The 18,431-nt window shown below is 38.0% G+C and overlaps 1 protein-coding gene across 9 annotated transcripts in view; it reads right to left on the bottom strand.

The window, feature by feature from the left end:
• The window catches only part of Mcf2l2 (MCF.2 cell line derived transforming sequence-like 2), a 224,364-nt gene that overhangs the window by 80,972 nt on the left and 124,961 nt on the right, over positions 1-18,431 (bottom strand). For all 9 annotated transcript variants that reach the window (XR_013436674.1, XM_021729793.3, XM_078043734.1 and 6 more), the window contains exons 13-15: positions 17,418-17,595; positions 13,455-13,546; positions 2,277-2,359 (exon numbers count right to left, since the gene is read on the bottom strand). Coding sequence is in view for 8 of the 9 variants with exons in the window: in XM_021729793.3 (XP_021585468.2) it covers positions 2,277-2,359; positions 13,455-13,546; positions 17,418-17,595 (353 nt within the window). In the remaining variant the exon portion in view is untranslated. The remainder of the gene's footprint in view (positions 1-2,276; positions 2,360-13,454; positions 13,547-17,417; positions 17,596-18,431) is intronic.

Genomic DNA, 18,431 nt, shown 5'->3' on the forward strand with positions numbered 1-18,431 from the left:
CTGTTCATTAGCTGCCGGAAAGTAGATCTGAAGTCTGCCCTCATCTCTTACCATCAGGAATGCTTGTGCCTAAGCTGGAGTGTTTTGTGCTTTGGTGTATTTGCATATAGGAAGCACTCATCTGTCTTTCACCTGGTTGCTGTTCAATTCTTAGTGTAGTATAAAAGGTAATCCAGTCTATGTATTTTTTAAAACTTGGAAGCATCTGAATTACTCAGTTGTAGTAGAACATGCAAGGAATGGTTAGGATGTTTGTGGCCAGGACTAAAGTGAACATTGATTACTTAGAAGAGTTAATTAACTTGCCCTATATTTGGAGACTACTTGGACACCATAGCTGCAATGAGAATGGGACCAGAGAACTCTGGATGCAGGGTTATCCTTTCTGTTCTAACAGAGGAGTGGTCCATGTTTGCCTAACCCAGTAGGTTCTTCATTCTGCAGCAGGACAAGGCTTCAACACAGCTAGCCTTATAGTATTCCTTTGTAAGCCTCCATACTGCCTCCAGCATCGGATGCAAACTCTTCTATCTGGTTTTTGAGGCCCTCTGTGACCTTCCTTTCCTTCATCTTCTGGGGCTTGATTTTTCCCACTGCCACCTTTATGCATCATAAATCTCATTGTGCCCTGTCTATGTTGGCTTTTTTTTTTTTTTTTTTGCCAGGAACACCATTTCTTCTGCACTGGTTGAGATCTTGGAAATCCAACCCCACCTTCACTTCTTCAAACATCTCCTACCCTCCTCAAATTTATACTTCAACACATATATTATTATATTATCTACTAATTGTTCCATATGTTTTCTCCTAGCTATAATATAAGTTCTGAAGGTGGGAGCTCAGCATATCCTAGCACATAGTGTTCAAAAATCACCTTTCTCCAAATAAAATAAGGCAATGTTATTCTATAAGCCTTCAAACTGTGAAGAGATTAATTATTAAACTGTGAAGAGATTATTAATGGGCACTATCTGGTATAAAATTTTACTAATACTAATTAAAAGTTGATACTTTATCCAAAAATGTCTAAATGCCTCTCTACGTCAAGCATACTGTAATATCAACTGTAGTGCCAACAAATTCATATTAGTTATATATCAAAACTCAAGTCCAAACTTAGGGATAAATAAGAAATACACATTAAACTGTTATAACAAAGACTGATGATCTTAAGGTATTTAGGATGGTAGAACAAAAGCTAATCTCATAGATTCTCCTGTCTCCTGATTTATTGATGGATTAGATTTTCATTTTTTCAAAGTTTTTTGCAAGAACATTTTTGTTTCATTAGTTACATGCTATAAATTTTTCCTTTGTCAATAGTAGTATGATTTAGTGATCTACTGTAAAATAATACAATAATCAACTAACTTATACAACACATTTAGACTTTTAGAATTATAAAGAAGGTATGGGTTTTGGTAATAGAAAAGCCCCAAAAGATAAACTCACAAATGGAAAACAACAGAACACATCACTATCAAATGGTGGTTTTCAGAGACCACCCTACTAAACACTTTCAGAAATGTGAATTGGGCCATTCACTGTAACTCAAGGATATATTTAGTAAATAAACCCACATCTGTTTCTTTGAGTATATCTTAAAGTGAACGAATGAAAATAATAAATGGCTTTAGTCAAGGGGCAAGTTCTTAAAGATGTTTGCTCATTCATTTCATAGGCATTTTTTATAGGCCTGTCAAGCTAATCACTACGATAGACCCCAGGGACAGAAGCAGCTCATGAGTCAAATGACATGGGTAGAAAGATGTGACTACTGCCAGAACAGGGGTTATGATGGGGATTCTAAGTAGGAAGGTTTTTATTTTTTATTTTTTTAATAAATTCCCCTTATGCTTCTGGTTTTTACCTCCCTAATTTAGGCTAAGCTGCTTTCACATGTGGGCAAACACCTCCTTGAAGACCAAAAAATAGCATTGGATTTGTATAAATTGTGTCCTTTGAGAATGAAGAGCTTTTAAAAGGGTTAAAGTCAATAATTCAGTCAATATCAACATTAGTTTACGTCTCATATTCACTTAGTACTCCATTTTTGAAAGAGTGTACCCTTGGAAGTTTCGTTTGTAAGATGTTTTCAATTCTCTTGTTGCTTTTATGAGATGCATGAGTTTTGTTCTCAAGTACATAAGGAAGGTTACTACTTATAGTAAATGCTGTGACTTTCTCTGGGAAAGATAAGGGATGGGATTTAAAACAGAGGTTTCCCACCCCCACAGATCTATAAGAGAAGCCGGCCCCCAGATCTGCTGACTTACTTTTGAGGGGAAAGGTCTTCTCTGTCAAGCTGCTCCAACTCAGGGTTCCTGTCATCATGACTCCTTGTAAATATTTCTTCATTCTGAAGTGAAAGAAATTTTGGTGAGATCTTGTTTCAGGAGACTTTTACTCTATATTTTTCTTCCCCCCCAATTTCTGTGTTTGATTCAGCTTTGGTTTTTCTAGATGAGCAGCATGAACAGATTCTCCTTCAGTTCTTTAACTTTTTTGGGTTTTCCCCAGCCACTCAGATCTGTTACAGTTCACCCTTCAGGCTGCCCTTAGGAAGGTCAGAAACTCATACTCAAAAGCAGGTGTCCTTTTTCCTTACTTGCAAAGGGCTAGTCACATTGCACTCTTCCGTGCCCTATAAACAATTCAGAGTTTGAGCTAGAAGGAACAGGAAAAGGATCACTTCACTCAATATCTCCTTGTTTTTGTCTTTGCTTTTGATAAGAAATCCAAGTATTGAGATATGACGGCTCAAGGCCAGAATGAGCTAGAGGCAAAGATGAGGTAAGCCATTGTGGGCCTCCATGGACTGGTGGTCGGAAGTCACTTTGTCCCACCATCATCCTGGGCAGTGGGATCTTTAGGTGGCACAGAGGAATGATCACCAGTGTGTGCTCCTAAGCCAGCCAGTGGTTGGAGGCCCCACTACCCCACTTGCCAGATGTGAGATCCTGGGCAAGCTCACTTGGCCTTGGGGCCTCCATTTCCTCACCTAGAACGTGGACCCCATACACCATCTGCCCTAGGGAGCCATGGGAAGAATTCAGTGAGAGCATGTGCAAATGCTTTTTATAGTACATGATACTGGCTAATTATTTACTTGTTCCTTATTAATTAATAATTTTATGATACTCTGTTTACTATCAATAGTATACAAATCCACTTCATTGTTAAAACTGTTTTCTCTTTCTTCTTCTTCCTTCCTTTCTCTCTCTCTCTCACTCTCTCTCTCTCTCTCTGACAAGAGTCTCACTGTGTTACCCAGGATAGTCTTGGACTCCTGAGTGCCAGTGATCCTTCATCTCAGTCTTCCTATTAGTTGGGACTAAAGGCAGGTGCCACTGTATCTTTAGAGTAAACTGAGTCCTGCCTCTTTTTGAGAAATGCCCAGTGTTATTATGAAAAAGAGCTAGGCTTATGTAATTCCTGAGAAGACACTATTAGTATAGATTCATGTTTGCTTGAAAAGTACTAAGTACTAACTTAGAATATAGTGCTATATTTCCTGGGTGTTTTAAAATCAATAAGGAGGTGAATTTTTAAAGCCCATCTTCATAAGACATTTTTTTAATAAGTGAAGATCTAAGTCTTTGAAGTTGTATTCATCATACTTAGGTTTCTCATTGAATTACTTTTTTAATTTCAAAAATTTCTTAACATTTGTTATTGGGACCATTCAGACAAGTATATTACACAAACTAAGATAGTCTAAGAGACTAATGAAAATGAATATTGATGAAAACCTAACATTTTGTGTGTATGTATGTGTGGATGGGCAGGGGTACAAAGACCTAAGACCTACCTCTAAAAATTAAAAACCTAGTAACAATGCTATGGAACTTCTTACTGATTTTTATTGCTAAGAAATATTTTTGGGGGTTGGGAATGTGGCTCACTGGTAGACTCTTTGCCTTCCAGGTACCAGGAACCAGATTTGATCTCCAACACCACAAAAGAAAAAAAAATTAGATAAAAGAATGTTGTTATTCTATAACAAAATATCCAAGATTTATATATTTTAGATTTTAAGATTTATGTGAAGTAATTCTTTATTTTCCTATTGGTTTATGGCCAAATTAAGTCCCTAAGAGTCAGAATAGAAAATTTACTCAAGGCCAAAATTTTTAATAGTGAGTGAACAAAAATTAGATGATACATGTTCTCAGATCTGGAAAAGCATTTTATTTCAATTAAAAAAATTTTTTTACTTTAATATTAGGTTATTGGGGTTTAAGTTATATACCATAAAATTAACTTTTTAATATGTATAATTTATTGATTTGACAATTAATTGTGTATCCAACTGTGAACCCTCCACAATCTCAGGTCCCCTTATGTTCCTATGTAGCCACTCTCTTCCCTCTGCTTCCAGTCCCTGGCAACCACTGCTCAGACTTCTATCCTCTGGATTTGCCGTTTCCAGATCACTGTGTGAATGGCATCCTGGAGCACCTAGCCTTTGAGTCCAGTTTCTCTTACTGGCAAGTGTTTTGGTGATGCATCTCTGGTGCTGCCAATATCAATAGCCATGTTTTATTGCTAAGTAGTCTTCACTGTATGGACATACTATACTTTCTTTATTCCTTTCAGTAAATATTTTAATCTGATACTATGTAAATATTGTTTCAGCTATATAGATCAGGTTACAGTTCTGTTCCAGTGAGTTATTTATATTCGGTTAAAGGGAATATAGATGTAGAAAAGGCCCTCTTACAAAAGTATCGTGGAGGCCAATTTAATGGAAATAAAAAAGATTCCTTGTAAATGATAACTGAAAGTTAAAAGATGAGCTTTCCCCCAAGAATAGGTGGAATATGTTGGATGTGTCCTTGTAAAATAGGGGAGAGTGACAGGCTATTCAGCCAGTTGTTGACAGTGCACCTGGGCTAATAGAAGGAAGTTAAGGTGAGGCAGTTTTATTATCTGTTATGCCACCCAGAGCAGGGATTTTAAAATGTTCAGTAAGGGGATGGGAATAGGAAAGACAGTTCAATAAATGCGATAGAACTTTCCCATGTTCATATATGAATACACCACCAGTGAAACTCCCCATCATGGATAACCACAAGAATGGGATCCTAATTAGAATAAATTATACTCCATGTATGTATAACATGTCAAAATACACTCTACTGTCATGTATATTGGAAAAGAACAAATAAAAAAAGTCCATTGGACTAAAGAAAGTTGTGGGTCATTAATATTTTTTGTAGATAATCTTTTCCAATCTGGTATCAAATCCAGAAAGCAAACAGATATCAGATATATTGATTTAGTCAATTTATCTCTAAAATAAAATGTTAACCTTATATTCCAATAAGATGTCATTCTTTTAAGAGTCTAAATTTTAGTTTGTTGTTATATACATCTGACCAGGGACTAAAAAATATTTTTTATAAGTCAATGTAGGGAAGTAAACACTAGTCCCAGGATTAAAAAAAACCCAAAGTTTTCACCACACTATCCAAGCTCTTTCTTCATACTTTTTATAAAAATTTAACCAGTTAATATGGCAGTTAAAGTTATACTATATTCCTTTCTAGATCCACATCTATGATGTTCCTGTGTCTGAATTACCCACTGGACTTTGAACTCCAGTCTTATTCATCTTTGCATACTGACCATGTAATACAGGGCTTTCAGAGGAGTAACCAATGCTATTGACAAACCTTTCTCTCACTGTAAAACTTGCTTCTAATTATACAGTGAACTGTGCTCTTTCCCACTCCAATGATCTATTGTTTGTGGGGTGGACTGTAGAGTCTTTTGTTTCATAATAACCTAGTGATGAACACTTTGTAACAGTGACTCAAGGCATAGATCTTGACTTCCTCACCTTGTACACTGAATGATGACACATCTCCAATTTATGGGATTTGTACACTTGAGACACCCTCTTGGGCTTACAGAAATGCCTTGGCCTAGACTCAACAGTATCACTCCGTGTTGTTACCACATGTCAGACAGTCCGGGTGGAGCAAAAGGAGACTCCTCTGCCAATCAAGTCTGATGGACTATAACTTGGGTACCGTGGAAAGGTCCTCAGTAATCTGGAACCACTTTAATAAGAGCCTGCTGTGAGGTAGCTGCCCTGTACATCCATTTTTGTTAAGTCTCAGATTAGTTGTGTTGTAGTGCAGTGGCTTCCAAAGTCTGACCACAGCCCACAGGCAGCACACATGCCACAGATATGGAAACCTTTTTCAGTTATATTGTAACTGATGTAATACATCTATTTTAAAATTATGCTATTCATTTTCATTCTGCTTCTTATTAATTAATTAATTAATTAATTTATATTGGTGAATCTACCAAATTGAATTTACATTCACCATTATGACTTATAATTCAAAAATCTCTTGTAAGTAAAAAGAACACAAGTTTGGATATGAGAAGTAGCCCTAGATGGAAATTTCTGGCTACTCTCTATTTAAAAATAAAAATACCTTGGTACCTTAGTTCTCTCCTCTGTAAAATAAGGATAATTATGTTCACATTAGAGGGTTGATAAGGCAGTTACAGATTACATTCTAAAATGCTTAGCACTAATGACTCAATAAATGGTAGTGGTGGTTGACTAATACCTACCTTTTAAGGATTAAATGAGGTTCTGCTTGACTTTCAGTAAGTACGAGGCAATAACTACCTTCCTATGTAAACCATGGACCCACATTTTTAACCATGAAGAGCTAGCCAAGCTACTCAATTTCTCTGGAATTTTCTTGTGTGTAAAATGAAGGAGATGTGTGATTTGGCTATGAAACATACCTCTGCTTATAATATAAAATACCAAGATAGGTGCTGTTGTTTCTGATTTTGAGATGAAAGTTGAATTGTAGCTGACTTGCTTTTGGGGAAAATTTAAATTGTAATAGGGGGAAGAGGCTATATTCAAGTAAAAGTTTGCTTATCAAATACACCAAAGAAATTGACCACAGGCCAATCACCAGTGGCTAATTTATTTCTTTGCTAGTAATTCCTATGAGCCTCATGGAAATATAAAATGATACTCTTTTAAAGTAGAGCTTAATAATTTCTTGTGAAATCGAGTCCTGATTCCCTTCAGTTATCCTAAGAGTTGTCACGGAGCTACATAAAGGGTGCCAGGTTCCTCAGCTAACTAGTCCTGTAAGAGGAACCAACTCAAACTACTCCCTCCAGAAGCCAAACAGGTGGCGCAGCCCCTCTCCCTTTATAGTAATTTTGTCCTCAAGAAAAAAGGGTGGCAATGGAGGAGGCAGGCTGGAAACTGCTCTAGGCCTTTAACCCCAGCTCCATCTCAGCCTCTCTCCAGTGTCCAAGTGCCACCAACCAACATACGGGTTCTGCAGCAGCATCCTAAACGTTGATTCTCATATTCTCAACAAATGTAGATAATCTAATTGTTCCATCTCCCCTATATTTTAAAAAAGTACATGCTTTCAAAGTTAAAAACAAACAAACCAGAAAATAGGTTAATTTTGAGCCTGAAAGAATTTTGTAGAAACAGCCCTGATAGCTGCAGTGGGAGGAGCTTTGATTGAGTAGGGAGGGCAGTGGGTGGAAAGGCTTTGGGACATTGCATAGACTAAAGCCCTTTGGAAGAAAAGGGCAGACTTGAGGAACAAGCGCAAGTGGTCCTGAGGTTCTGTGGACATGGGAAATGATTAGAGAATGATAAGGAATGGAACTTAAGTGCACACTTTGCCTGTTATGATTCCTCTCTTATACTTAAAACCTCAAATTTCCCAGCTAATATCACTTAATTAGTTCAGTTTTCTTATGGATAAATTAGCGGGACTAATACTTTACACTATTGGTAGTATTTTTTTTTTACAGGGGAAACTGCAAATGCTTTTAAACATTATTTTGAAGGTCTAATTCTTTTTAAAGTATCAAAAATTGAGAAATATGTCATAGAATGCCTTTTTCCCATTCCCAAACCAAGAAAATAAAAGGAAAGGAAATAAGCCATGCCAAGAACACTGAAAAAAAATTGTCCATATGTCCTGAATTCTTTCAGGGGGGCTGATTTCACGTGATTGTAACCTCAATACACAAATTTTAATGCAACTTAATTTTATACCTGTAAATTGTTTTAACTGATTAATAAAATTACAAATCAGTAAAGGGCTTTATTAGGTCAAGCTATAGCTGAGCAAACGTGGTCCCTAAGCTGGTTCACAAATAGTTTCTGCATATAGCTGCAAGGTCAATGGATTGACTGGCCTAGAATTAATGGTGTGGGGAGGGCTGCAAGCACCAAGCAGCGTTAGACTCATTGAGAGAAGTCGAGAGTGTAGGTTGCTATCACAGATCTCTGAAATGATGGACTCAAACTTTATCAGTCCTAATTCCTACTGCCTCTCATGAGTATTTCATCTGGGCAAAAAATTTTATCCTATGAGGAATTCAAGATGGAAACCTCAGAGGTATCATCAATATCTTTCTTTCCCTCCCTATTAAATTCTCCCCTTGTCTTCTCTGCCTTGATCTACTCCTTTGTGCACCAAACTTTCTCTGTGAGTCTAGTGTGTTCCAGGCATGGGTAGAACACTGGGTCAATGGGTTTGATTTCTGTCCATTTCCTTTCTTGCTGCTGCCACCAATGAAGTTTCACCTGAGCTGTGACAACTGCTGCCAGGTGTCAGCCTGTCTGCCTGTTAGCACCTTCCTCCTTCCATCAACAATCCTCTACCAAAGTCTTCAAAATCTTTTCTCTGGTTGACCTTCTCTGCATTCTTGAACCATTCCCAGAATAGACCATACCCCTCAGACTTTGGAGACTTTATATCCTTCCCATCATGGAATGCCCTTCTCTGTCTAACTTACCTTTGAAAGTGGTATTTATTCTTTAAAGATGGTGCCACTCTTTGGAAAACCATTCCCAATATCCTTATTATGAACTGCTCTTTTTCTACCCTCAAACACATTGTATTTTGTTGACTGTGAGTAAGTCATTCTATTTTATATTACAAAGTACTGAATATGTGTTTCTCCCATGAAATTTCCATGTTTTCAAGGTTAAGCCCAATGATAGAATGATTTTCATATAATGCATCAAACTGCTTCAAACAATATTAAATTGAGCTGAATAAACTGCCAAAACTGGATCCATCAAATGTTCTAGTCAAGTCGCTTTTTATATTGGTATTAATGTCATTATTTTTTCTGATTCAGTTTCTTTGGTGAGCAAAGTATAATTGACACTTTTCTTTTCTAAACTTTGAATTCGATATTAGCTAGAGATATCTAGATCCAATTTTTTGAGTCCTCCTTTGTCCAAGTCCCCATGGCCTATGAATGTGGATCTAGCACAGTGTTTCAAAAGTGTGGTCATTGTATCCTGGTCACTCTTGTCATAAAATGTGCAGATAGAAAATTCAGATTCCTGGATCCTACCCAAGACCTCCCTAACCAGAATCTTTGTGGTAGAGTCTGGGGATCTGTTTTAAGGCTCTCAGCATTGGGGGTGGGGGTGGGGGTGGGTGCAGGAAACCTTTAGATTCTTCCTTCTGGAAGCTCTCTGGAGAGCTTAGTTGGGGGTGCCTCAAGAATTTGGTGGGGTCCCTCAATTTCCTGTCAAGTATCAGAAGGAGAGCACCAAAATGTGTTTATAGTTCACACAGGTCTCTTGTTGAGAATCAGAAAGCTTAAATGAAACTTTTGGGACTAAAGGTAGTGACAAGACAAGGAACTAAATATGGCCCCTAATCTGTTCTCATTTGGCAAAAAGGCCTGCATATTAGAATTCCATTTAAGGCCCAAATCTAACTTTCCTTCAGCTTCTTTTCATCTTTTACACAGGACACTCTATCTATAAACACAGGATTGAGTGAGAAACTAAAACTCCCTAAGAGTCTGCTGTGTGTTGGGCATCATGCCAGGTGACTCTACAAGTTCCTCATTTACTCAACCCCAACTCATCTACCCATGAAATTGCTAATTATTTGTTATTTGTCCCCATTTTGCAAAAGAGGAATTTTAGGATATGAGAAATTAACTGCTTGCTAGGTAAATTAGGTAAATAATCAGATAAGTTAGGTAGCCAAGGACAATGTCAGATTAATAAACTGCTGATTCAAGTGTCAGCTCCACTATTTATGAGTAGGACGGCCATTGGGGAACTCAGCATCTCTGAGTCTTTCCAACACTGCTAATGAAATCAGGGGTAACAATCTCCTCTCAAGGTACTGAGGAATGGAGCTGAAATCAGGTTCTTACAGCTCCTAGCACAGTGCCTGGCCCACGCTCCTCTTGCCTCTCCAATTCTCCTTCTAGCCTTTGTTTTAAAAATATTTTTTAAATTAGGGAGCCTATTTACTCAGAAGCCTGCAAAGCCTCTGTTTCTTTAAACAACTTATTAGGTGACCAGATACACTGTTCACTCTTCACTTTGCACCTTTGTGGGTGCAATTCAGGAAAAAGCCCTTGGTCAGCCTCTGGCTTCTGTCTTCCGCAGAGGCTATGATGTGAGCAGTGGGGGAGGCGGCTTCTATGAGTCATGCTTTCAACTTCTAGTTAAGACGCGCAGAACAGGAAATGGCCACATCACTATTGCCAACAACCACAGTGAAGCTCTTCCACCTCTGGGCTTTCCCAGTGAGCTGAGCTCCGGCAAAACTGTTGCCAGAGGGCTAAGGGACAGTCTCAGCTGCCTTGGGGACAGCCTGAGCTGCCTTGTCAGGTTTGGCTTATCATGTTGCAGAGAACTGGCACAGCAAGATTCACCCCAGCAGCGAAGAGCCTTTTGGGGCAATGATTCTTCAAACAATTTCAAACCATATCATGGTTTTAGTTAAAGGTAATCATCAGTGACTCTAGTAGCAAGTAAAAACAGCTTTGATTGACAGCTTTTTTTTTTCTCTGAATATTTACTGTTCAGGGAAAGGGGTTGCATTTATCATGATGTTATGACTCACTCTGTCACACTGGGTGTGAATTCATTTCAAAAATCTTTCAGTTCTAGAACTAAGGCCAAAAGGATGTCAGAACTGCCACTCAGGTTCAGAGGCATGCCTACTCTATCCAGCCAGGTCATCTGTCTTGGACAATGGCACTAAATGTAAATAACAATAATGACTGCTCTCTCCTTCTTTCCCTTTTAATAAGCAGAGGTCCATGCAGATATTCATTACATGTTCTTTCCTATCCTGTTTCTTACTACATTTCTTGCATATTCTGGAATAACTATTTCCCTGATTCTACTACCCACTTATTGCACTTATTGGTTCTAGACTTCTCAGTTTAGGATTTGGGGATTTTGTGCATAATCCACTTTCTTCCTATTCATGTTGTTCAAGACTTTGTTTGACTCTGCTTACAGTCCTCTCATAGCATTGGTCTTCACAAGCAAAAGTTTAACTAGCTTGTCTTTACTTCCTCCACCACCTTGACTGTTAACATACACACATTTCTGGGAAAAGCCCTTATTATACACACAAGTCAACAGTAAGGAAAAAGGCAACTAAGTGTAGAAGCAGGATTTAAACACACACATGTGCTTGCTTAACAGTACCCAGGCTGATGGTGATCTTCCTACACACATGGAGGAGCTAGCCCCTTAGCAGAATGGACTTAGAATCTGAATGAAACAGCAGCATAGCAGAAGGAAGAAACCAACAGTCTAGAGGACAGAGCCTCTTGGGTCGTATCCAATGCTTTCCAAGCCCAGAGGCCTCTGATTCTGTACCTACCACCCCTGCTCCTCATTTTTCACTTACAACAAAAATAGGTCTTCTATTTAACACTCACAATTATTAAAATAATTTACTTCTAATTTGAATTCTTTTATAGAGAACCTCCATGTACTTAAAACTTTCATGGTATCTTTAAAAAGTGTGTAGATCAGGGGTTGGGGCTGTAGCTCAGTGGCAGAGTGCTTGCCTAGCCTGGGTGAGGTGCTAGGTTTGATTTTCAGCACTACATAAAAATAAACAAAAGCATTATGTCCATCTACAACTACAATTTTTTTTAATTGTGTAGGTTATAAATGTGTTGTCTGATGACAAGCAAAGTAAGTCACAAGAGATGTAAGTTCTAATCATCTCATGAGTCAATGGCAACATTATAAGAGTTTAGGGGGACACTTCTGGGCTAGGAATGATGTTCCCCCAGAAGTCTAGGGTGCAGAGAAGGATAGGCTGATGGTGTCCCTTTTTAATAATCCCACAGACTTTAAGGGTGTCAAGTCAGGTGAAGTTTCACTGTGTTTACATATTTTAAAAAATTACCATTTACTTTTTTAAATGACTGATCAATATAGTATGAAATGCAAACTGTTTCATTACGCAAAAGACAAGGATAATGCAATTCCTCCAACCAAGTGAGATTTGGAAACAGATAGCAAAATCCTGATCTGCCTACAATATAAAGGATGACTAATTGGCAGAAGAATGCAGTTTGCTCTCTCTAAGAAGTCTGCTGGGAACTTTAGTTTCCACCCTGTTTCTGCTTCCAGGAAAAAAAAGCCTGAGACTTGCTCTCTGCTTGACTCCTTACTGGTCAGTGGAGTTGCTATAGGTCCTCTATTCAGATCCTTCAGGGACTGATAATGGATCCAAACTGTTACTGAAGTTCATCTGAGCCCATGGTCTGCTGATCTTAGGTTTCAGAACCATTCAGCCAGCTGATTATTTAATTTATAAACTCTTCTGTGTTTGCCTTGTAGCAACATATATTTAAAATTCATTTTATTTGTGTTTTTAAATATAACACTCCTTTACAATTGTACATACATTGCTTGGCCATTTTCCAATTTTCATGTGATATTCAAAACATTCCCAGGAAGTAGCTCTTGTTATCCCCATTTTTACAGACAAGAAACTGAGGCTTATATAAGTTATAATGCTTAACCCCAGGACTGTCTGATTCCAAAGCGTATGCTTTTCTTTTCCCTTTGAAATAATTATATAGAGTCACATGAGGTTGTAAAGAAATATATAGGACAGTCCCACATACCTTTTTCCCTACCTCCTCCAATGTTAACATCTTACATGCTATAGTGTAATATAGAATGGACTTGATGTGTGACACAGAGCTTATTTAGGGTTTTCCAGTTATTCAGGTATGTGTGTGTGTGCATGTGTGTAGCTCTGTGCAACATTCATGCTCTTTTTCTACACAAACCACACACCATTTCACCTATCTTAAATATGAAGTCAGATACAAGAGTAACTAACATGACTTCTCCCTTAAAACATTGTCTAGCAGCATATACAGGATCAAACAGGATTCATTTCTAGCTGCAATTGAGATGAAAGGAAAGGAAGAAAAGAAAAAAATCCTATAAACACTAGCTCTTGGAGCACTACTTTGTGCTGTGTGCCTTCATGGGCACATGTTCTGGAGGTGATGATAGGTACATCATAGGGGAGCACAATTTGTTGATTTTTTTGGGGGGAGGAATTACACTGGCAATCCTATCCTGTTAGAAATTTCTACTAGTGAAAGAAAAGTAATTTTACCTTGACTTCGAATTTAGTTCCATCATCTTCCTTTTCCAGGGAGTTCAAATCTGTCTCCGTGTGAGGTTCCTCAGATGTTCTTGGAAGAGGAGCTAAAGCAACAGAGAAAATATATCATTGTTTTGGTTACTCCACTTATAAACTATATCTCAGAGGACTTCACTGACTTGGATGGGCCCTGTCCATGCGGATGACTGACAAGGTTTGTGAGCTGCTGAACAGACGTTCTCCTGGGTGGATGCGATTAAAGGTGAGGGGAAAATGCAGAATATAAACAGAGTCCTTGATCCCAGGGATTTGACACGTAAGCTAAAGAAACAAAAGTCACACCCACACCACTTGAAACAGCAAACTACAAGGTATTGGTAAATACAATGTGGTAAGAACAATAGAATTTTATCCATTCTTTTCCATTTTTATCATTCTCATTCTTAATGGTCACCTCATAGACCACCTGTTTCATGAAGACTTTCCAGATTAGCACAATTGTATGAACTCTTTTATACTAAGCATAAAAGAATTATTAACATGCTTTGAATTACAGAATGCTTTACTTATGCTGTATAATACTGCATTTGATAGTGTTCTTGAATTAGAAGACTAAATTCTAGGAACCATTTGATTGAATATCTTTACATTTTAAAAAATAATTAACTTGTACTTAGAGAAAATTTGGAAAATACTAAAATTTTACTATTTAAACACAATCATTTAGCATATTTCCTTAGAGTTTTCTTTAAAATGCTCTTTGTCTCTCCACACACACACACAGACACACACACACACACACACACACACACACACACGATATCTCTCATACTATGACTGTAATGGGATGTCCATGCCTGGCTTAACTAGAGGAAGTTGCTGCTGATCTGATGATGTAATGGTTGAATTTCAGAACCAATGGATCCATGCTTGTATGACAGAATCAATTAATTGAGTCAGGAAGGAATGGGGCTATCTTGCTGTTTCTTTCCTCTTTCAGTCACTTTATCTGCCTTCTCTCCTCCCCAGAAGGCTCTCAAGCACCTGGAGGTATACTTTCTTCATGCTCCATGTTCATTGGTAGTAAGACTGGCACTTGGGGAAGAGAAGCCCTGGACAGGCTTTCCAATCTGCTTTATCCAGTGTTGGGAATGATGGCCACAAGGCTAATAAGTGAATAGTACTTAGAGTTCTTGTCACTGTCACTATCTTGGAGTTACAGAATACATGGATTAACTAGAGGCAGAACTTGAACATTTCTATGTCCTATACCAACATGCCATCTATCTAATGCTACTAATATTATATTATGATCAGAGAAATCTCTGAACCTTAAATTCTTCATCTGTAAAAGGGGGGAGGTCATGAGAAAGCCTACAACATAGGGTTGTTATGAGGCTTTAATGAGTTAGTAGATTTACAGATCAGAGTTAGGACTCAATACATTTTAGCTATTATTATAGCCACAGCATTAAATTTTTTTTTCATATTCCTTATGAACTTCAGAGGTTCAGTGTTGCACCAAAGGCACTCGGCTGAGATGGTAGCTCTCACCTCTAAGCTCCTCCACTCACCTCCTTTATGTTATGGAATACCACTGTTTATCTTGGCACAAACTCAGTTACTAAGGAATCAGACAAATGTGTTTGAAAATCCCATTAGTAAACCATTGGAGTCCACATATAGTGGTTACTTGCCCAAAACAAAAGTGTAGGATTATTCTGCAAAATGAACTGGTTGCCTGCCCGAGGTCAAGGGCAACGTGTGCAGACATGAAGATTTGTTTAACCTGGAACTTTTTCTCTTTTTCTTATATAATTATCTAAACTTTATAACACCAGGGCTGGGAGGTGTGTGGCTCAATGTCAGAACATGTACTTAGCATGTGTTGGGCCCTGGGTTCAATCCTTTGCACCTAAATAAGTAAACATTTTTTTATTTAGGTGCTATGATAGAGCACATACTTAGCATGTGCATAGCTCTGGGCTAAATCCCAGCACCACACACACACACACACACACACACACACACACAGACACACACACATTCATATATAATATAAATATACCACAATGGCAGCTTAACATCTATAGATGTAATATTATTTATAATAAGAATAGAACAGAGGATGATCAGTGGGGACATGTGGAACTATGCTAAATTAAAGATGCATATGATAATTCCTACAGAAATATCTAGGGTAAAACTATGCAAAAAAGTAGGCTAAAAAATTAATAGAGGAATTAAAACCGAATATTAAAAAAATATTTGGTAAGACAGAAGAAGGCAGAAAAGGAGGAAAACAGGAACAAGAATACATAAGATCACTAGGCAACAGAAAACCAAATAGCTATTCTGAATCCAACTATTTCAATACTTACTTTGTATGAAGTTGGACTAAACATGCCACTTAAAAGGTAGATGTAGGGGCTGGGAACATAGCTCAGTTGGTAGTGTCCTTATCTCGAATACACAAGGCCCTGAGTTCAATCCCCAGCACCACACACACACACACACACACACACACACACACACACACAATGCATTAAAAGGCAGATGTGAAAAAAATGTATTTAAAGAAAGGCATAACTGTATGTTCCTATAAAAACCATACTATAACTATAAAGAAAGAATAGAAAAAGATACACCATGCAAACATTAAGTGTAGGAAAGATGAAATGATCACTACATTAATATTAGACAAAATAGACTTGAAGAATATTACTAAAGAGAAGGAGGGGAGAACAGATGTTTCACAATTACAAAAGAGCTAGTAGGTCTGGAAGATATGAAAATTATGAATATGTATGTGCTTAATATCAAAGTTTTACAATGCATGATGTGAGAAATAACATACATCATGTCCACAAGCAGTTTATCCCAGCAATGTACAGTTGCTTTAACATTTGAAAATAAATCCTTGTAATCCACTGTCATAAAAGGGAATCACATGGAAAGAAGGCACATGATAATCTCAATGTATTTGTACTTACCACAAGGAGTATCTGAAAAATTCAGTACTTATTTGTGAGAAAAAACTCACAGAAAACTAGAAATGAAAGGGATATTCCTCCATTTGATAAAAGGCATCTATGAAAAAGTTTGCTCACATGATCATTAAAGGTGAACCATGAATTCTTTCCCCTAATATTGAGAAAAGACAAGAATGCCTGCTGTCACTTCTATAAAACATTGGCGGGGGGGGGGGTCCCAGCCATTCCACTGAGACAAGGGGAAAAAGGGATAACGATAGAAATGAAATATATTCTTATTCTTAGTTATACATGATAAACTTCATTGTCTACAGGCTAAAAATAAACATGAAATGTCCAAGACTTTCACTCTCTTAACTACTACATTGTTAAGAGAAATTAAAGATGACTAAAATAAATGAAGACTTATAACACTCAGAAATGGAAAGACTCAATAGTTTTAAGATGATAGTTCTCCTCAAACTGATTCATGTATCTGTATGATCCTATTCACAAGCCCAGCAGAATTTGAAACAGCATTCTGAAATTTATATGGAAATGAGCAGAACCTAAAATAACCAAAAGAATATTGAAAAATATTTACATTACCTGATCTTAAGTCTTACTAATAAGTTATCGTAATAAAATTCTGTGGGTTTGGTGTAATGACTTACCTATTTTTTTTTATCTTTTCCAAGAGCCAATCTTACCACTCCATTACTAATTAACTGTGGACTTTTAAAGGTTTTTTAACAGAGTCTGCTACATGCTAGTGTCATTTGTGCATCTGTATTATTCCTTTTCTAGACTGTGAGCTTCTCCTTGTATGTCAGCACTCAGTGTCATCTAAGTGCTTACAAAAGTCTTCAGGGTTTGCACCATGTCATGACTGTTATTTGATGAAACAATGACCTTAATACATCTTAGGCAACTGCAATCTCAATCCTCAAGTTCACTGATGAAACACAAAAGCCACAAAACTTCCTTCTCCCAAATAACCTACCCAAGGCGGAGGGCTGGTTGGTTTTTGGTGACACCCACTTTGGGGAGGACTCAGGATGGGGGGCCACAGGTTGCACTGGGCGAGTCTGTTTGGCTGCCAATTTCATCAGACTCACTTGCCTCTTGTGAAATATTTCCTGTACATCACTCAGCTTCTGCAGAACTTTCTGGGCTTTGGCCTAGAGGAACAAAAGCAAACCATAAGTAGGTCTCTCTGTACCTGGTCTGAGAACATGAAGCATTTTCTTTCTTTCTTTCCTTCCTTTTTCCCTTCCTTCCTTCCTCCCTCAGGTGCCTCTCCTTTGGGTATCCTTATACAAGTCATTGTGTGTCTTGCTGAGCTCTAAAATTGTGCTTCTAAAGAGTCTGTGTCTCCCACTTGAGATCTTTGAAACTTTTGGGTCCTCTTCACTACTGTCTCTCCAGGGCTCAGTACTCTGCCGGGCATAGGAGAGTGCTCAGTAAACATATGTCCATTAATGATAGAAAAGGATGTCACAAGGCCACAGATAAAGGACATTAGGTCAATGCACAAAACAGGAGGATATTGAAATTGGAAAGATATCCTGAATAAAGATCCTGATGGAGAAAGAAGATGGTGCTCCTAGGGGAAACAGTGGCTACATTCTGAGGCAGGATCAAGGAAATCACGAAGCACCTGTAATAAAAAGGATACACATTTAGCTTTTGTTCTGCATGACCCCTTCTCTCTCAGTAGGAAAACAATACACCAGGAGAAAGAGCTCACAGACATTCCCCGACTATACGCTCTATAACAAAGGCTGGGGAAAATAAGGAACAAGCCTCAAGTTCCGCCAAGGTCTGCCTGCGTACAAAACGTTCCTCCAGCCTCGCCTCCAGTAGGATGTCCCTCTAGCTCTGGTGGGTTAGGGGAAGTGGGGTCACACCTACTCTGACTTCCATGTCCTGTATGATCTGAACCACTAAAGGAAAGACTCTGAACGAGACAGCCGAACCACCACAAATCACACAAGTGGCTCTAAGGATGACTCAT

This window comes from Ictidomys tridecemlineatus, chromosome 3 (genome assembly GCF_052094955.1).
Source record: "Ictidomys tridecemlineatus isolate mIctTri1 chromosome 3, mIctTri1.hap1, whole genome shotgun sequence".
Taxonomy (NCBI): domain Eukaryota; kingdom Metazoa; phylum Chordata; class Mammalia; order Rodentia; family Sciuridae; genus Ictidomys; species Ictidomys tridecemlineatus.